Genomic DNA, 21,649 nt, shown 5'->3' on the forward strand with positions numbered 1-21,649 from the left:
CAGGGCTTTTATTGTGAAGATAGGAAATGTGCAGTCGGCCTTTAGAGTTTTGACGGAAGGGACGGCGCGAAAGTCTGTTGAAATAAAAAGTGTTTCTCGCCTTCCTCTCTGTCATTTTTTCATAATAATGAACTGGCAGCAGCCAGCGTCATCTCACAAGACCCTCGGGTGCCGTGAATGTCAATCAAGCAAGCTACGGAATTTGCCGCCAATGTTTTTCTTGTAAAGTGTATGGAAGCTGGATGAATTAGATGCCAAAAACCAACCACTTTCATGTGGTATTGTACAGAAAGGACAACTTTTTTTCTCCTCCATTTGAAAATGTGGGCGTTATCATCATTACTGTCTGATTCCAATCAATGCAAGTCATCAGAATCAGGTAATACACCAACTTATATTCTTGTCTTTGTGAAAGAAAGACATCTATATGTGTTACACATGCTTGTATTATCATTAAACACATTTAACTTGTTTACAAAAATGTCTCTTTCATAAATAAATAAATATAAATGATATATATAAATGAGGTAGATCCCCTCGAGTTGGTCAATTGAAAAGTAGCTCGCCTGCAGAAAAAGTGTGGGCACCCCTGGTCTAAGTCATTCAAATGTTAAAAACAAGTCAAATTATTATTATTTTTTTTAAATTGAAAGGCCTACTGAAAGCCACTACTAGTGACCACACAGTCTGATAGTTTATATATCAATGATGAAATATTAACATTGCAACACATGCCAATACGGCCGCTTTAGTTTACTAAATTGCAATTTAAAATTTCCCGCAAAGTGTCGTGTTGAAAACGTCGCCGTATGATGACACGTGCGTTTGACGTCTCGGGTTGTAGCGGACATTATGTTCCAGCCCGATCCAAGTTATAAGTAGTGTGCTTTAATCGCATGATTACACAGTATTCTGGAAATCTGTGTTGCTGAATCTTTTGCAATTTGTTCAATCAATAATAGAGAAGTCAAAAGTAGAAAGTTGGAGGTGGGAAGCTTTTAGCCCAGGGGCGTCGCCAGACATATTTCACTGGGGCACGTGCCCCACTGTTGATCTGCAGTGCCCCAGTAAAAATTTCACCAATAAAAAAAAAAACGCTTCAGAGTTTTAAGTCTACATAACATAGACAACAGCGCACATACTACTTAGTATGGTCATTGATTGCTACTGTAGTCACTCCACTAACAATGAGCACATGGCTAACTAACTTATTCACATGTGGATCGAGACTTCAGTTGAGAGAGAGAGAGAAAGAGAGAGAGAGAGAATGAGAATCACTGCGTGAGGTAGGTAATGTTAGTCAACAACAATTTGTTAATTACATTATTTTGATTTTGATTTGACTCAAACTGTAACTCCTAGATGGATTTAAGAAAGTTATTGGCCCGCAGCAGGGAAGAAGCAGCAAAGAATGAGAGATGTAAGTGAAGTCCTAGCTAGCTAGGCAACATCATTGTCTTAAGTTGATGCTAAGTTAGCTAACATATTCATTTGCTGTATGAGCTGTCGGGGGAATTTCCAGTGAACATGAAACATAATGTTGGTTATTGTCTGCTGCTTCTGCATCAATGATGATTTGGAGTCAGCATGTGTGAGTTGAGTGCTTCTCAAATGCTTTATCTTCAGGAAGAAAAACATTTTTCCATATCATCAAGTCGTGAGCCAAATTTTTAAATCATTCAAGTTTATTTCACAGAAAAATAGCACAGTATTGATTGATTGATTGATTGAAACTTTTATTAGTAGATTGCACAGTACAGTACATATTCCGTACAATTGACCACTAAATGGTAACACCCCAATAAGTTTTTCAACTTGTTTAAGTCGGGGTCCACGTTAATCAATTCATGGTACAAATATATACTATCAACATAATACAGTCATCACACAAGTTAATCATCATAGTATATACATTGAATTATTTACATTATTTACAATCCGGGGGGTGGGATGAGGAGCTTTGGTTGATATCAGTACTTCAGTCATCAACAATTGCATCAACAGAGAAATGTGGACATTGAAACAGTGTAGGTCTTATTTAGTAGGATATGTACAGCCAGCAGAGAACATAGTGAGTTCACATAGCATAAGAACAAGTATATACATTAGAAGTACATTTGAGTTGTTTATAATCCGGGGAGATGGGATGTGAATGGAGGAGGGTATTAGTAAAGTGTTGAAGTTGCCTGGAGGTGTTGTTTTAGAGCGCTTTTGAAGGAATATAGAGATGCACTTACTTTTATACCTGTTGGGAGTGCATTCCACATTGATGTGGCATAGAAAGAGAATGAGTTAAGACCTTTGTTAGATCGAAATCTGGGTTTAACGTGGTTTGTGGAGCTCCCCCTGGTGTTGTGGTTATGGCGGTCATTTACGTTAAGGAAGTAGTTTGACATGTACTTCGGTATCAGGGAGGTGTAGCGGATTTTATAGACTAGGCTCAGTGCAAGTTGTTTGACTCTGTCCTCCACCCTGAGCCAGCCCACTTTGGAGAAGTGGGTTGGATTGAGGTGTGATCTAGGGTGGAGGTCTAAAAGTAACCGGACTAGCTTGTTTTGGGATGTTTGGAGTCTAGATTTGAGGGTTTTGGAGGTGCTGGGGTACCAGGAGGTGCAAGCGTAATCGAAGAATTGTTGAATGAGAGTTCCCGCTAGAATCCTCAAGGTGTTTTTGTTGACCAGAGAGGAGATTCTGTAGAGGAATCTTGTTCTTTGGTTGACCTTTTTGATCACCTTGGTTGCCATTTTATCACAGGAAAGATTAGCCTCTAGAATGGAACCTAAGTAGGTGATCTCATCCTTCCTGGTGATAACAATGTCACCCACTTTTATAGTCAAGTCACTGACCTTCTTAAGTTTGATATGGGACCCAAATAGGATGGATTCCGTTTTACCTAAGTGTATGGATAGCTTGTTGTCAGCCAGCCAGGTGCAAATATTGAGGAGTTCAGCACTGAGGATTTGTTCCACCTGTGACTTGTCCTTGCCGGTAGACTTGTCTTGTTAATCGGTGCAACTTTGACTAAAATAATCTTGTTTTGTCAGCAGAAAAATGGCTACAGCTAAAGCATCTGCTTTTGTTTCCAGAAAAAATAGTAACATTTCTGTATTTGTTTTCAGAAAGATGGCTGAAAATATCGGGTTTTGTTGCCCCATTTAGATTGTTTTTAAATATATTTCCATGTCTGTCCTGAGTCCTCCTCCAACTTGTTAGTCGCTTTGCCTTTTGCTAAAATACTCACTAATAGTCACTAGAAAAAAGGCTAAAATAATCTGGTTTTGTTGCCACAATTTGATTTTTTTCTCTCCCTAAACTTTTTTTTTTCATGCACACATGTGACTGAAAATGACACACAATCCACTTTTATGTCGCGACCCAGCAGTTGGGAACCACTGGTCAACTGTATAACAGTTACTGTAATATTTGCATGTCTGTCCAGAGTGATTGACCACTTTGCAAAAATGAAAAGGAGACGTTACAGTTTACTTCTCAGAAAATGATTCCCTGAACAGACACACAACAGTTGTTTATTTATTCTACTACTGTGGCTTTATTGTTTTGTATATATCTTATAGTTTTGTGTATCTGAAATAGGATTAGCCACATTGCCATAAATGGAAATTAAATAATATAAAAGAACCCAGAGATGTAGGGGTGCTTTATTTTTTGTTTTACTTTTGTAGATGTTAAATTTGCAGATGATTACTGCAATATATATTTGAAAAAGATTCATTGCTCTTCCTTTTTGCTTTTACCAGTAGCAGTTTTGAAGTTTGGAGTAAAAAAGTGCACAAGTAGGTGAAATGCATGAGTTAATTTCAGGTGGTTCATCAAAGATCCATACAACATCATCTGATATGATTTCATAGTTTAAAGCACTATTTATGTATATTTTATGATAAATAAGTGCTAAAAATATTTTTGCTTGCGCGCTTTGCACGCTCACATGAATGATTTGTGCCCCAGGTGTGCCCCAGTATTAGGTCTAGTGACGCCCCTGTTTTAGCCTTTAGCCACACAAACACACGGTGTTTCCTTGTTTAAATTTCCTGAATGTGAAGCTTTACTGTGGATCAGAGCGGTCAAGCGAACATGGATCCTGACCACATGTCTACCGGCAGTTTTCGGTGAGAAAATTGTGGTCTTACCGGAGACACAAGCGGAGTTTTGTACTGCTGCAGCGCGTGACTTGATTCTCTCAGAGACTCTGGCGTCTACACACCCGTGGCCACACCCCTCCGACTTTAGGTACTGTATAATCTCACCAAAACAATAGGCGGATAAGGGATTTTCCAGAATTATCCTAGTAAATGTGTCTAATAACATCTGAATCGCTCTCACTGCAATCGCCTTTTTTTCTTTTCTAGTCCTTCACTCTAAATTTCCTCATCCACGAATGTTTCATCCTCTCTCAAATTAATGGGGAAATGGTCGCTTTCTCTGTCCGAATAGCTCTTGCTGCTGGTGGCTATGATTATAAACAATGTGAGGATGTGAGGAGCCCTACAACCCGTGACATCACGCGCACATCGTCTGCTACTTCCGGTACAGGCAAGGCTTTTTTATTAGCAACCAAAGGTTGTGAACTTTATCGTCAATGTTCTCTACTAAATCCTTTCAGCAAAAATATGGCAATATTGTGAAATGATGACACATAGAATGGACCTGCTATCCCCGTTTAAATAAGAAAATCTCATTTCAGTTGGCCTTTAACGCTTACAGTAAATCTCCACAATATATCAACTTCAGGTTAATATATAGTAAACCTAGCAAAAAAAGGTTTTATGCCTAGTCTGTCAAAGACAACTTTGCTTTTTATAGTAAACCTGAAATATGCAGTATTTCCCCCACTGCCCAAAACATTCAGAAAGCAATGTTTGATGTGAAGTCATTAGAGCCTTAAAAAGATCAATAATGCAGGACACCATTGATTTTAATTCCTTATTATTTTTGAGTAATCACAGTGACAAGATAAATAAAATCCCATTAAATAAATGTGGGATCCAAAAGGTGCCCCACTCATAAAGAGATGCATTTTTCTTTGGTGGTATAGCTCGGTTGGTAGAGTGGCTGTGCCAGCAACTTTAGGGTTTCAGGTTCGATCCCTGCACCCGCCATCCTAGTCTCTGCCGTAGTGTCCTTGGGCAAGACACTTCACCCACCTGCTCCCAGTGCCACCCACACTGGTTTAAATGAAACTTAAATATTGGGTTTCACTATGTAAAGCGCTTTGAGTCACTAGAGAAAAAGTGCTATATAAATATACTTTGCCTCACTTCACTAAGTTTTTTTTAACTTTCAACACTTAAGTTGGGCTTCACGGTGGAAGAGGGGTTAGTGCGTCTGCCTCACAATACGAAGGTCCTGCAGTCCTGGGTTCAATCCCAGGCTCGGGATCTTTCTGTGTGGAGTTTGCATGTTCTCCCCGTGAATGCGTGGGTTCCCTCCGGGTACTCCGGCTTCCTCCCACTTCCAAAGACATGCACCTGGGGATAGGCCCCTCCCACCTCCAAAGACATGCACCTGGGGATAGGTTGATTGGCAACACTAAATGGTCCCTAGTGTGTGAATGTGAGTGTGAATGTTGTCTGTCTATCTGTGTTGACCCTGCGATGATGTAGCGATTTGTCCAGGGTGTACTCCGCCTTCCGCCCGATTGTAGCTGAGATAGGCGCCAGCGCCCCCCGCGACCCCAAAAGGGAATAAGCGGTAGAAAATGGATGGATGGAACACTTAAGTTACGAGATCAACTTCAGATATATCTGTTGATTTTTACGTTTTAACTATTTTTTAGTTTTTTTATGCTCTTTTGTCAAAGAAAACGTTGATGTTTTTGTATGCCAACCCCACAATATATGCAATATTTTCCACATTAAACATTTTAAATTGAATGTGACGGACTCTTGCCGTCGTCGTGCGGGTTCCACGGACCATCAAGGAAGGACATTTCTTTCGAGCAGGTTTGACTCGCTTTATTTTTCAATAACAGCTTGTCCTCAGGTCTGGTCGCTTTTCAGCTCCTTCTCTGCTGCTCGCTCCTCCGTTGCTTTTCAGCCGCCCTCTTCGTCATGGTCTTGCTCTCAGTTGTTTTCGCTCGTCAGGTACTGCTGCGGAGTCTCCTACACCTTCTGCCTCGTCCTCTTCCGCTGCTTCCCTATTATACAGCCAGAGGAGATTCATTGATTGTGTCCAAGTGTGCAAGCCACGCACCTGCACATGATTGCGGCGTCGCTCCCGGCACGCCCCGCCTCTCCGCTCGGCTGTATCCTCCGCCTCCTCGCCGCCATCTTGGTCCGGGCTCCAGCGTGCCCCACCCGGCAGCTCGTTCGCCGGCTCCGCCTCACCACATACCTCCATCGCCAGACGCAAGCCGGGCTGAGCGTACTCCCCCCTCCTTTTTTTTAAGGGGCGGGAAATGAAGACTGCCACGGCCACCTGTTTTCTCATCATTTTCTTCTTCCATTTCGTCTTTGTCTTCTTTGTCTTCATCATCATCATCATCATGTTCTTCTTCATCATCATCATGTTCTGATTCATCATCATCATCCTCAACATCTTTTTCTTCATCATCATCTGATTTATCATCACATCATCATCATCTTCTTCTTCGTCTTTTTCTTCCACCATCACCATTTCTTTCCCCGAGGCGAGCTCGTCCTCCCTCTCTTTAGCCGACAACTCGCCCTGCTGGTCTGCAGACGCCACTGCAGCCTCACCAGCACAGTCTTCCAGGTGTGACGCTTCAGCCAAGACCTCATTGCTGTCCTCTTCCTCTGACACCTCTTCGTCCTCTTCATTGGGGGGAGCACTCGCCGCCTCCCCGCACCTGGTCCGCCAGTACCTGTAGGAGCCGCAATTGTTGGTGGGACTCCTTGAGCGGCTGCCGGCTGCCTGCCACCAGGTCGGTGAACGCGCCAACGAGCGCCCAGAGGAAATCGTCCTTCCTCACCTCCGATGGTCCTTCCGCGTTGGGCGCCAAATGTGACAGACTCTTGCCGTCATCTTGCGAGTTCCACGGACCATCAAGGAACGGCATCTCTTTCGAGCAGGTTTGACTCTTGTTTATTTTTTCAAATAAGCTTTGTCTTCAGATCGGGTCGCTTTTCAGCTCCTTCCCTCCTGCTATCTCCTCGCTCGCTTTCAACCGGCCGCGTCGTCGCTGTCTTCGGCTCGCTCTCTGTCGCTCTCGGTACCCAGGTACTGCTGCGGGTTCTCCGTGTGCATGTTTCTATTTCAGTACGCTGTTTCCTAGTAGACGTGATAACGGGTCTGCTATGTTCTTTTTGCCCGAGATATGCCACTCCTGGTCTGTAACTTAAGAAAGATACAATTATTAAATACTAAAAACAAAACTATGGATAAATGTACACAGATAAGCCATGTAGCAGGTAAACCACTTTTATTAAAGACAAAACACGGTTCCCTGTTCAAAGGGGAACTGTAAACATCTCGCTGCGTCACAAGAAACACCACACTTTGGCGCAGTAGTTTACAACACATTTAATGTTTCTTCACAATTCCAATGTTCATCAGTCTCTTACTGTTTTACACAAACTTAAATGTTCACCAGTCTTTTCCTGTTTTGCATCAGGTCCAATATGCATCATAATATTCACCTTTCGGCTCCAATCACCAACATATGCAGAGTGTTGCACTCCTGCTCTCTCGTGTCTGGCATTCGCCCTCTCTCTGCCAGGGCCCGCTCATGGTCTCCAGCGCTGCTGATAAAGGGAACAGGTGATTAGATAACTCGTCCCAGTTGAGGTATCTGCTCACCTGGTTGCTGCTTCATGACCGGCTGCAGCACATGCCCCGCCCGCAGGGGACGCGTAGGACACGCCCCTTTCCACAGGAACATTAACACCAGACCTATGTAAGCGTCAATATATACCTTGATGTTGCAGAAAAAAGACCATATATTTTTTTAACCTATTTCCGAACTCTAAATGGGTTAATTTTGACGAATGAAACGCCTTTCTGTTTATCGCTCTCGGAGCAATGACGTCAGAACGTGACGTCACCTAGGTAATCAAGCCGCCATTTTCATTTTCTCAAACACATTACAAACACCGCGTCTCAGCTCTGTTATTTTCAGTTTTTTTGACTATTTTTTGGAACCTTGGAGACATCATGCCTCGTCGGTGTGTTGTCGGAGGGTGTAACAACACTAACAGGGAGGGATTCAAGTTGCACCACTGGTCCGAAGATGCAAAAGTGGCAAGAAATCTGCCGCCAGACCCCCATTGAATGTGCCGGAGTGTCTGCACATTTTAGCGGAGATGCTAAGGCAGACATGGCACAGAGATGTATGGATAACCTGCAGATGCATTTGCAACAATAAAGTCAACGAAATCACAAAGGTGAGTTTTGTTGATGTTGTTGACTTATGTGCTAATCAGACATATTTGGTCGCAACGTGACTGCCAGCTAATCGATGCTAAGAAGCTATTTACGCTAGCTGTATGTACATTTGAAACTATATTTACATCCAGCGTTTCCTTCCAACCACATTTTATGCCAAACAAACACTTACCAATCGACATATTTAAGTTGCTCCAGTGTCAATGCGAAAGTCCTGATCGTTTGGTCCACATATTTTACCGGCGATGCTAATGCAAACCTGGCCGAATAGCGTCAATAGCTTCTTATTCAATTTCATTTTCACTATCTGCCTCCATACTCCAACCATCCATTTCAATACATACGTAATCTGTTGAATCGCTTAAGCCGCTGAAATCCGAGTCTGAATCTGAGTTAATGTCACTATATCTTGCTGTGGTATTCGCCAGTGTTTGTTTGTATTGGCAGCACTGTGTGACGTCACAGGGAAATGGACAGTGGCTTCGAAGATAGCAAAAAAAAGGCACTTTAAAGCTTTTTTTAGGGATGTTCGGGACGGGTAAAATTTTGAAAAAAACTTCAAAATATAAAAAAAGCTACTGGGAACTGATTTTTATTGGTTTTAACCCTTATGAAATTGTGATAATGTTCCCCTTTAAAGTGTCACCTTTATTGTTAGTTTAGAAGCCCAAATACCTCCATATTGCACTTCACACACCTTCTTTATTAACCAGTAGAATTGTCCTTTGTTGCCTTTCTTCCTCTCCACGATGTTATTGCTTGTATGCACTTTGTGTGTGCGTTTTGACACACTCAACATCATGCGCCTCGGCTCTGTAGTCACCGCCACACAGCAGCATTCAGATGAAAGAACGGTAGCGGTACTTTTCAAAGGTGGTGTAGTACCAACTTCAATTGATTAGTACCACAATGCTTTATTAGTAGCAGTATACTGTACAACCCTACTACACACACATACAGTACATAGAAGAACATGTGTTTTTGTTGTTTGTGTCTTGCAGACATCCAGCAGCTGATCGGTAATCCCGAAAAAGTTTCCCCTCAGTCAGGGGGGAGCTCCACTTTGAAGCAGGAGACTCCACAACCACCCTGCATTAAAAAGGAAGAGGAGGAACTCTGCATCACTCAGGAGGGAGAGTGTCTTCTAGGACGAGAGGAAGCTGATTACTCCAAGTTGCAACTGACTGTTGTCTCTGTGAAGACTGAAGATGATGAAGAGAAACCACAAGTAGACAACCTCTTAGCTCCACTATCAGATAGTGAGACTGAAGACGAGGTTGAAGTAACTTTGAGCAGCGATACAGACTGTGAAGGTGATATGAGGACTCACACTGACAACAAACACTCTGAATGCTCTTCGAAGAAGAGAGGTGAAAAATGTTTGAGATGCTCAGTTTGTGCTGAAAGTTTTACTAAAAATAGCTGTTTGACTGGACACATGAGAACACACACAGGTGAAAAACCTTTTAATTGTTCTGTTTGTGGAAAAAGCTTTTCTCAAAATAGCTCTTTGACTCAACACATGAGAATACACACAGGTGAAAAACCTTTTATTTGTTCAGTTTGTGAAAAAAGCTTTTCTCAAAATGGCTCTTTGACTCAACACATGAGAACACACACAGGTGAAAAACCATTTAATTGTTCAGTTTGTGGCAAAAGCTTTTCTCAAAATGTCCATTTGACTCAACACATGATAACACACACAGGTGAAAAACCATTTGATTGTTCAGTTTGTGGCAAAAGTTTTTCTCACAATAGCAATTTGAGTCAACACATGAGAACGCACACAGGTGAAAAACCATTTAATTGTTCATTTTGTGGCAAAAGTTTTTATCGAAATTGCCGTTTGACTCAACACATGAGAACACACACAGGTGAGAAACCATTTAAATGTTTAGTTTGTGGCAAAATCTATTCTCAAAATACTTCTTTGAATCAACACATGAGAACACACACAGGTGACAAACTATTTAATTGTTCAGTTTGTGGCAAAATCTTTTCTCGAAATTGCCGTTTGACTCAACACATGAGAACACACACAGGTGTAAAACCATTTAACTGTTCGATTTGTGGTGAAAACTTTTCTATGAAGAGACGTTTGACTGAACACATGAGAACACACACAGGTGAAAAACCATTTAGTTGTTCAGTGTGCTGTAAAAGGTTCACACATAAAGCAGACGCAGCAAAACACATGAGAACACACAAGGGAAAATGACCAATTAGCTGTTTAGTTTGTGGTATGTTGCTCATATGTGGCGACATCCACCCTACCCAGGACCTCCTCACTGCTTCTTTCACAAATATCTGAGCTATTCATACAAACTTGGATTATTTAGAGTATAATCTTATCCACTCATGACCCCATGTCTTCTCTGTATCTGAAACCTTCCTGAACTGTAAGATAGATGATGCTTCAAGTGCTTGGTTACTCCTTCTTCAGTCCAGGGACCTGGGGCCTCATGTGTCAAGTTTGTGCACGCTCAAAAACCTGCACTACACTGTTTGTCACGGTAAAGTTGAAATGTATCAAAATTGAAGCTGACACATAAGTGATGCTGGGTAACTGTTTGCATAACAAATTGCCAATTTTTGCTCCTCAGACTGATTGATGTGCAAATCAGAGACATGTGAACAATTAACCCCCAACACCCACAACCCAACCCCCACCTCCCTCGACATTCGGGCATAACAGGTTCAATCCGGCCCGCTAGATGAGTTTGCAAAGTGTAAAATTCAGCTGCATTTTTTAATGAAAGAAACTGCTTTTCTAATTGTGTCCACTGGATGTCGCAATAGCAATTCTGTTAGGCAAGCAAATAGTTTATACCGAGGCGAGCAAGTATACCAAGCAAGAGGTACACGGTAAAGCGGGGCTGTGACTCCTCCCCCTCCAGCCAACGTAAAAGAGGAGTAAAATAATCAATCAGTAACCCCACTTCAAATGCAGCATGAGACACTGCACACTGATATAGTTCTGTGAAAATGATTGTCTTCTGTGCAAATGTAAAGAAAGTGAACAGTGTGTGATTTACTGCAATACTGTCACTCTTTCAACTTTTTATTTGGGCTTTGTTGAAATTGTTCACACATTGCACTGCTTTTATTTTTCTGTCAATACACATTATGTCTAAAAGGCAAGAAGTAACTCAATACTTTTCAATAGTTTCTACCTCAGTGTGTATGGTTTGTTGAGTTAGCACAGGATTAATATGTGGAAATGACAAATGAGGTAGTTGATACATAGAATAGCTTTCATTCAAGCTTTATTTAGTTTTTTGTTCAATTCTAGATGGGCTGTGACTTAAAGTTTAATTTCTTTGTACAAAGACTGCGATTAAGTCTAAGGTCATTGTGTTCTTCAAGGTGTTTCTGAAAATGCACCCTTTGTTTCCTCTAAATGTTTAACTTACTTTGAAGTGTTTTGTCAGGATGATTATTTGTACTATGTACATTTTCAGAATGTGCTTGTTCTGTTTTGGGCCGAAGTAAAATAAAGAAAACAATCTGAAGTTGTCATAGTCGTATTTTTAACTTATTTTGCCATGATTTTACCCGTCCGAAAGCCTATTGTGTGCCGTTAATCAGTTCTGTAATGTTCCTGTGCCTTTAAGTTGTAATGTCAATATGTGACGTCATTTCCCCTTTTAAGCAGGTCTTTGTCAGTATAGCCCGTTTTCGATGAATGGTGGCAGCCAGCATTGTGTGCCTTGACGACTAAATACCACACACAAACACACACATTCACGTCTACCTTTCAGCAACGATTAAATGATTCTCTGGCCGGAATCTGTCCATCGTGTCCCAACTCTAAAAGAACTACTATCCCTTCCTTACATTGGTCCTTCGAGCCGGAGAGAGTTCCACCATCAGACACTATGGAGTCATCACCTGCTGATCAGCAGCCCTCTGTCAGACCAAAGAGAGACATTCCACTACCACTGCATTTGGCTCCTTACGATGTCACCCTCCTTCCCTTTCAACTGCCTGCTGCCCAAATCTCCTCACGACCAGGAGGACAACACAGTGAACCAGAGCTAGAAGTGTGCCAGGGTGCCAGTCATCTGCTTCATCACGTCGTTCCTCTCGGCGATCGCATGGGCTTCAACTGCTCCAAAATATTCCTGATGTTTAAACAGCGGCCCGAGAGGAGCAAATTAAAGGTTTGGCGCTTGCTGACCTACAGAAATAAATCAAGGAAGAAAGGAAAGCTTACTTGGAGGCGAAGAGATTGGATGCCCCCACTCCAGCTCCTGTCTCTGTCAACATATGCCAGTCTTGCCCACATTTAGTTATTATTATTATTATTAAGGTTTATTTGAAATAGGGACAGATACAAAAAACATAGACGTAGGGCGGTATAGCTCGGTTGGTAGAGTGGCCGTGTCAGCAACTTGGGGGTTGCAGGTTCGATTCCTGCTTGTGCCATCCTAGTCACTGCCGTTGTGTCCTTGGGCAAGACACTTGACCCACCTGCTCCCAGTGCCACCCACACTGCTTTAAATGTAACTTAGATATTGGGTTTCACTATGTAAAGCGCTTTGAGTCACTAGAGAAAAAGCGCTATATAAATATAATTCACTTCACTTCACATCTGAAACAGTTATCCAATGTATGCATCATAGTGTTTTAATTTAATTTACAACACTTGTCCCCAACAACAACAACAACACAGATCCAACATCATTAAAATAGGAAAATGAAGAAATAGAATAAGGCAAAGATGAGTCAATAATAATGATAATAGAAATAATACAAAGTACAAACTAGATAAAAGCCAATAATAATAACAACACTGTAACGCCGGTTCGGCATCGTGGTACCGGGTTCGATTCCCTCGAGGATGCGTCAAACGAAGAACACAACAAAGGTAAGATCTAACAAATGTATTAACAAAAAGTGAGCTCTGAACACAAACACTGGAGCTAATAAAAAGGGAAACAAAAGACGCTAGCGTGAAAGCTAGGAAATATAAAGAACTAAAATTTGGCACGATGGCACAAAAAATGAAAACAAAGATGATTAGCATGTGAGCTAAAGATGACAACAAAGTGGCTTAGCTAATGAGCTAGCGAGAAAACATACCTGACGTTACTTGTTGCATGTGAGCAAATTAGAGTCCCAGAAAGAATAAACAGAAGAGGCTGGCTTATAAAGGGAAGGTAATTAGCAGTGAACAGGTGTGCAGGAACCGGGAGTAACAGCTGAAACTAATAAGTAACCATGGTGATGGACTAAACGGGAAATAAACGGATCAGACGGAGAATGAGAACAAAGATGGAAAAATAAACAATAATATTTGAAGATCCGAGTCACGGATCGCAACAAACACAAAGTGCAGACTAGATTAAAAAAAATTAGTAAAAATTCCATCCATCCATCCATCATCTTCCGCTTATCCGAGGTCGGGTCGCGGGGGCAGCAGCCTAAGCAAGGAAGCCCAGACTTCCCTCTCTCCAGCCACTTCGTCTAGCTCTTCCCGGGGGATCCCGAGGCGTTCCCAGGCCAGCCGGGAGACATAGTCTTCCCAACGTGTCCTGGGTCTTCCCCGTGGCCTCCTACCAGCTGGACGTGCCCTAAACACCTCCCTAGGGAGGCGTTCGGGTGGCATCCTGACCAGATGCCCGAACCACCTCATCTGGCTCCTCTCCATGTGGAGGAGCAGCGGCTTTACTTTGAGTTCCTCCCGGATGGCAGAGCTTCTCACCCTATCTCTAAGGGAGAGAGGAAACTCTTTTCGGCCGCTTGTACCCGTGATCTTATCCTTTCGGTCATGACCCAGAGCTCATGACCATAGGTGAGGATGGGAACGTAGATCGACCGGTAAATTGAGAGCTTTGCCTTCTGGCTCAGCTCTTTCTTCACCACAACGGATCGATACAACGTCCGCATTACTGAAGACGCCGCACCGATCCGCCTGTCGATCTCACGATCCACTCTTCCCCCACTCGTGAACAAGACTCCTAGGTACTTGAACTCCTCCACTTGGGGCAGAGTCTCTTCCCCAACCCGGAAATGGCACTCCACCCTTTTCCGGGCGAGAACCATGGACTCGGACTTGGAGGTGCTGATTCTCATTCCGGTCGCTTCACACTCGGCTGCGAACCGATCCAGTGAGAGCTGAAGATCCCGGCCAGATGAAGCCATCAGGACCACATCATCTGCAAAAAGCAGAGACCTAATCCCGTGGCCACCAAACCGGATCTCCTCAACGCCTTGGCTGCGCCTAGAAATTCTGTCCATAAAAGTTATGAACAGAATCGGTGACAAAGGACAGCCTTGGCGGAGTCCAACCTTCACTGGAAACGTGTCCGACTTACTGCCAGCAATGCGGACCAAGCTCTGGCACTGATCATACAGGGAGCGGACTGCCACAATAAGGCAGTCCGGTACCCCATACTCTCTGAGCACTCCCCACAGGACTTCCCGAGGGACACGGTCGAATGCCTTCTCCAAGTCCACAAAGCACATGTAGACTGGTTGGGCAAACTCCCATGCACCCTCAAGAACCCTGCCGAGAGTATAGAGCTGGTCCACGGTTCCACGACCAGGACGAAAACCACACTGTTCCTCCTGAATCCGAGGTTCGACTATCCGGCGTAGCCTCCTCTCCAGTACACCTGAATAAACCTTACCGGGAAGGCTGAGGAGTGTGATCCCACGATAGTTGGAACACACCCTCCGGTCCCCCTTCTTAAAGAGAGGGACCACCACCCCGGTCTGCCAATCCAGAGGTACCGCCCTCGATGTCCACGCGATGCTGCAGAGTCTTGTCAACCAAGACAGCCCCACAGCATCCAGAGCCTTAAGGAACTCCGGGCGGATCTCATCCACCCCCGGGGCCTTGCCGCCGAGGAGCTTTTTAACTACCTCAGCGACCTCAGCCCCAGAAATAGGAGAGTCCACCACAGATTCCCCAGGCACCGCTTCCTCAAAGAAAGACGTGTTGGTGGGATTGAGGAGGTCTTCGAAGTATTCCCTCCACCGATCCACAACATCCGCAGTCGAAGTCAGCAGAACACCATCCGCACCATACACGGTGTTGATAGTGCACTGCTTCCCCTTCCTGAGGCGCCGTATGGTGGTCCAGAATCGCTTCGAAGCCGTCCGGAAGTCGTTTTCCATGGCTTCCCCGAACTCTTCCCATGTCCGATTTTTTGCCTCCGCTACCGCTAAAGCTGCACACCGCTTGGCCCGTCGGTACCCGTCCACTGCCTCCGGAGTCCTATGAGCCAAAAGAACCCGATAGGACTCCTTCTTCAGCTTGACGGCATCCCTCACTGCTGGTGTCCACCAACGGGTTCTGGGATTACCGCCACGACAAGCACCAACTACCTTGCGGCCACAGCTCCAATCAGCCGCCTCGACAATAGAGGTTCGGAACATGGTCCACTCGGACTCAATGTCCCGCACCTCCCTCGTGACATGTTCAAAGTTCTCCCGGAGGTGTGAATTGAAACTCTCTCTGACAGGAGACTCTGCCAGACGTTCCCAGCAGACCCTCACAATGCGTTTGGGCCTGCCAGGTCTGTCCGGCATCCTCCCCCACCATCGCAGCCAACTCACCACCAGGTGGTGATCGGTAGAAAGCTCCGCCCCTCTCTTCACCCGAGTGTCCAAAACATGAGGCCGCAAATCCGATGACACAACTACAAAGTCGATCATGGAACTGCGGCCTAGGGTGTCCTGGTGCCAAGTGCACATATGGACACCCTTATGTTTGAACATGGTGTTTGTTATGGACAATCCGTGACGAGCACAAAAGTCCAATAACAAAACACCACTCGGGTTTAGATCCGGGCGACCATTCTTCCCAATCACGCCTCTCCAGGTTTCACTGTCGTTGCCAACATGAGCGTTGAAGTCTCCCAGTAGGACAAGGGAATCACCCGGAGGAGCACTTTCCAGTACTCCCTCGAGTGTACCCAAAAAGGGTGGGTATTCTGAACTGCTGTTTGGTGCGTAAGCACAAACAACAGTTAGGACCCGTCCCCCCACCCGAAGGCGAAGGGAAGCTACCCTCTCGTCCACTGGGTTGAACTCCAACGTGCAGGCTTTGAGCCGGGGGGAAACCAGAATTGCCACGCCAGCCCGTCGCCTCTCACTGCCGGCAACGCCAGAGTGGAAGAGGGTCCAGTCCCTCTCGAGAGAACTGGTTCCAGAGCCCTTGCTGTGCGTCGAGGTGAGTCCGACTATATCCAGCCGGAACTTCTCTACCTCGCGGACTAGCTCAGGCTCCTTCCCCCCCAGTGAGGTGACGTTCCACGTCCCAAGAGCTAGCTTCTGTAGCCGAGGATCGGACCGCCAAGTGCCCTCCCTTCGGCTGTCGCCCAGCTCACAATGCACCCGACCTCTATGGCCCCTCCTATGAGTGGTGAGCCCATTGGAGGGATGACCCACGTTGCCTCTTCGGGCTGTGCCCGGCCGGGCCCCATGGGGACAGGCCCGGCCACCAGGCGCTCGCCATCGTGCCCCAACTCCGGGCCTGGCTCCAGAGCGGGGCCCCGGTGACCCACGTCCGGGCGAGGGAAATCTGAGTTCATTTTGTTGTAATTCCATAGAAGTCTTTGAGCTGCACTTTGTCTGATCCCTCACCTAGGACCTGTTTGTCTTGGGAGACCCTACCAGGGGGCATGAAAGCCCCCAGACAACATAGCTCCTAGGATCATTGGGACACGCAAACTCCTCTACCACGGTAAGGTAGCAGCTCAGAGAGGAGTAGTAAAAAAAAAAAAATTTGTTAAAACTAAACATGGGAACACGATTGCTGCTCGACCCAACTCTCTCCTTTGAGTCACAAATTAAAAGCGTTACTAAAACGGCCTTCTTTAATGTCCGTAATATCGCTAAAATTCGCTCCATTTTGTCCACTAAAGACGGCGAGATCATTATCCATGCGTTTGTTACGTCTCGCCTCGATTACTGTAACGTATTATTTTCGGGTCTCCCCATGTCTAGCATTAAAAGATTACAGTTGGTACAAAAGTTTGATCACATTACGCCTGTACTGTATATACCTTTATATACATATATACATACATATATACCTGTACTGTATATACCTTTATATACATATATACATACATATATACCTGTACTGTATATACCTTTATATACATATATACATACATATATACCTATACTGTATATACCTTTATATACATATATACATACATATATACCTATACTGTATATACCTTTATATACATATATACATACATATATACCTGTACTGGCTCACCTGCACTGGCTTCCTGTGCACTTAAGATGTGACTTTAAGGTTTTACTACTTACGTATAAAATACTACACGGTCTAGCTCCATCCTATCTTGCCGATTGTATTGTACCATATGTCCCGGCAAGAAATCTGCCTTCAAAAGACTCCGGCTTATTAGTGATTCCTAAAGCCCAAAAAAAGTCTGCGGGCTATAGAGCGTTTTCATTTCGGGCTCCAGTACTCTGGAATGCCCTCCCGGTAACAGTTCGAGATGCTACCTCAGTAGAAGCATTTAAGTCTCACCTTAAAACTCACCTGTATACTCTAGCCTTTAAATAGACTCCCTTTTTAGACCAGTTGATCTGCCGCTTCTTTTATTTTTCTCCTCTGTCCCCCCCTCCCCTGTGGAGGGGGTCCGGTCCGATGACCATGGATGAAGTACTGGCTGTCCAGAGTCGAGACCAAGGATGGACCGCTTGTCGGGACCCAGGATGGACCGCTCGCCTGTGTATCGGTTGGGGACATCTCTACGCTGCTGATCCGCCTCCGCTTGGGATGGTTTCCTGTGGATGGGACTCTCGCTGCTGTCTTGGATCCGCTTTGAACTGAACTCTCGTGGCTGTGTTGGAGCCACTATGGATTGAACTTTCACAGTATCATGTTAGACCCGCTCGACATCCATTGCTTTCGGTCCCCTAGAGGGGGGGGGGGGGGGGTTGCCCACATCTGAGGTCCTCTCCAAGGTTTCTCATAGTCAGCATTGTCACTGGCGTCCCACTGGATGTGAATTCTCCCTGCCCACTGGGTGTGAGTTTTCCTTGCCCTTTTGTGGGTTCTTCCGAGGATGTTGTAGTCGTAGTGGTTTGTACAGTCCTTTGAGACATTTGTGATTTAGGGCTATATAAATAAACATTGATTGATTGAACTAGACATAATTGTGTTTGTTTTTTGAAAGTGACAAGTGCAGATATACTTTTCAAAGTGTCAGGTAAAGAGTTCCATAGTTGTGGTCCTTTTATTGAAAAGGCAGTCAGAGCAGAAGATGTTCTACGGAATGGAACGCAACAGTTGCCTTTTGACATTGCTCTGGTGGTAGATCTGGTACCACTTTGCAGTCTTGTAACTGCCAGCATTTAAAAACAGTTTGACTGTATGTAACCAAATAAGATTGGTAAAACTTAAAATATTGTATTTGGTTAAAATTTGTCAATGATGATATCGTATACTCTTCTTGTCTAGGACTTTCAAGGCGCGGTTATAAAGACACTCAATGGTCTTGACTGCTGATGGTGTGCCTGGGACCATGTAGTTAAACCATAAGATATGTGTGAAAGAATCATTGAATTCATAAAAATAAAAGCACAGCTGAGAGTTAAGCAGTTTTTTATCATCTTAAAACAGCCTAGGTTGGCCTTCTGGGTTTTACACATTTTCTTAATGTGACTCTTAAAATTCAGCTGATAGTCTATGATTATGCCCAAATATTTGACTTCAGGTACTGCTTCAGGTAATACTAGTTATGCACCAACAATGACACAATCAGCCAAAGTGCCACAAACCATGCAAACTTCTGCACCTCCTCCAGCTGGGCACTATGTTCAATACACCTTACCATCTGCTACTCCGGCCCCGGGAGCACCACCCTGGTCCGACCCCGGGCATCTAGACCACATCGCTACATCCTATGGCATTCCTAAACCAGTACTTCCAAGGTTTGAGCGTGGCCGGGAAAGTGATTTCGCTCTACTCAAGATGGCGCTAGAGAAAACTTGATGAATAGTCATCCTCACCTCAGCGAGCAATATAAATATCATGCTTTATTTAATCAGCTCAAAGTCCCTAACGCTCTGCAGTTAGCCAAGTCATTCATGTATGAACCAAAACCGTACACGGCTGCGCTAGGGTCTCTACAAGACAAATATGGCCAGTTAGAGCCACCTATCGCCAGGTAGAAATGAGCAGTTTCCCCAACATTTTGATGTGAAACCATATTACTAACTGTCTGCTGTTTTACAGGATTCATGGAAGTTTATTGTCATAGCAGCACACGATACACATGAGATGGCACACAATTTAGTAGCAGGTGAACAATAGGATTGGTCCTGGTGGAGATCTACACTCTTAGTGCTTTTGTTAAATGTTCAGAGCAGGGGTCGGGAACCTTTTTGGCGGAGAGAGCCAAGAAGCCAAATATTTTAAAATGTATTTCCGTAAGAGCCGTAAAATATATTTTTAACCCTGAACACAACTAAACGCGTGCATTTTTAAGTAAGACTAACATTTTTAGAGTATAATAGGTCTCTTATTCTTTGTAATAGCATTGTTATTCTGATGCTAACTGTGGAGAGGGCGTGGCCTGCGGGCCTGCAGCGAAGCGGGATGTTGCCAGGACCGGCCTTGAAATCAGCGACAGGTGCGTAGACGGTCCACCTGGGCCTTGTTACCTAATCACCTGTCGCTATGTTATAAGCAGTGGTCTGAAGAACCCCCAGGAGGGTAAGCCCCACACTAACCAATAATAAATAAATAACTTCTTACCATCAACACAGCTTCTTGAACAGGTGCGGTAGAAAACGGATGGATGTTTTATATTTTGAACATCATTATTAACACTGATTACAAGTGGAACTATTCATTATTTATCGTGTTATGCAGAGTTAGCTCAAATTTACCTGAGAGCCGGATGCAGTCCTCAAAAGAGCCACATCTGGCTCCCGAGCCATAGGTTCCCTACCCCTGGTTCAGAGTTATAATTTTAGTTTCTAAATGTTTTTAACTAAAACAACTAAGTAAGTTGAAACATATTTGTGTTTCTTGCAGTGTTTAAAATGTATGATTTTTATCTTCAATGTATGTGTTCTGCCCTCACTATATGTGTTGAGGTTAAACAGCTTGGCAGACAGCTAACAACCAATCCAGGACCTTCTAAGAAAGTTCCAAAGCAGATAAATCCATTTAGGCTCTTTATTGTTGTTGATCTTGCTTTGTCTTGCTTTGGACTTTTATTTTTTATTGTAAAAAGACTTATCTTTTCCAAGGCTTGTAACAGTTAACACAACTCATCATGAACTGGACTAACATCGTAAACCGGAAGTGGCCAAACTAATGACGCGCGGTATTTCCCATCGCCACAAGGTGTCAGTAATAGTCCACAATCAAACGGGCATAACAAACCCTTTGTGGTTTGAACAACAGCCATCGAAAATGTCTGTGCACGTGCTTGTATTTATACATTTATTTTCAAAGAGTAGTTGTAGATTATTTGATGTTGGATACTTTTGCCAACCATTGTTTTAAAACAGGGGTCGGAACCTTTTTGGCTGAGAGAGCCAAGACGCCAAATATTTTCAAATGTATTTCGGTAAGAGCCATATAATATTTTTTGTAATAACATTGTTATTCTGAAGCTAACTGTGGACGGGGTTGTGGCCTGCGGGCCTGCAGCGAAGCGGGGTGTTGCCAGGATCAGCCTCGAAATCAGCGACAGGTGCGTGGATGGCCCATCTGGGCCTTGTTATCTAATCACCTGCCGCTCGGTTATAAGCAGCAGCCAGGAGGAGAGACGGGGTCGGAGCTGAAGCCAAAGCACAAGCGAGGACGGAAGACAAAAAGACAATTGCTGGAAAGCAACTGAGAGACTTATTGAAAAATAAAACAATATTGTAACCCTGAAACAAGCTCTCATGTTGGTGCTTGGTGGTCCGAAGAACCCCCAGGAGGGCAAGCCCCACACTAACCAATAGTAAATAAATAACTTCCTACCATTAACGCAACTTCTTAAACATGTGCAGTAGAAAACGGATGGATGGATTAAAAATACATGAGAATGTTTTATATTTTCAACATTATTTTTAACACCAAGTGGAGGAGTTCAAGTGTCTAGGAGTCTTGTTCACGAGTGAGGGAAGAGTGGATCGTGAGATCGACAGGCGGATCGGTGCGGCGTCTTCAGTAATGTGGACGTTGTACCGATCCGTTGTGGTGAAGAGGGAGCTGAGCCGGAAGGCAAAGCTCTCAATTTACCGGTCGATCTACGTTCCCATCCTCACCTATGGTCATGAGCTTTGGGTC

At 44.1% G+C, this 21,649-nt stretch overlaps 2 protein-coding genes across 2 annotated transcripts in view; one reads left to right on the top strand and one right to left on the bottom strand.

Moving 5' to 3' along the window:
* LOC133548443 (gastrula zinc finger protein XlCGF57.1-like) overlaps positions 1 to 21,649 on the bottom strand; it is a 351,444-nt gene that overhangs the window by 169,480 nt on the left and 160,315 nt on the right. The gene's annotated exons all lie outside the window — the stretch shown is intronic.
* On the top strand, positions 9,285 to 11,887 carry LOC133554198 (zinc finger protein 501-like). The gene has a single exon (XM_061902694.1). The coding sequence runs from the start codon at positions 9,335 to 9,337 to the stop codon at positions 10,577 to 10,579; it is 1,245 nt and encodes a 414-aa protein (XP_061758678.1). The 5' UTR covers positions 9,285 to 9,334; the 3' UTR covers positions 10,580 to 11,887.

The sequence above is a fragment of the Nerophis ophidion genome, linkage group LG01 (genome assembly GCF_033978795.1).
Source record: "Nerophis ophidion isolate RoL-2023_Sa linkage group LG01, RoL_Noph_v1.0, whole genome shotgun sequence".
NCBI lineage: Eukaryota > Metazoa > Chordata > Actinopteri > Syngnathiformes > Syngnathidae > Nerophis > Nerophis ophidion.

Bases quoted from the DNA above. Each gene is read 5' to 3' on its own strand.
- LOC133554198 (XM_061902694.1), top strand. From the start codon at position 9,335: ATGTGTTTTTGTTGTTTGTGTCTTGCAGACATCCAGCAGCTGATCGGT.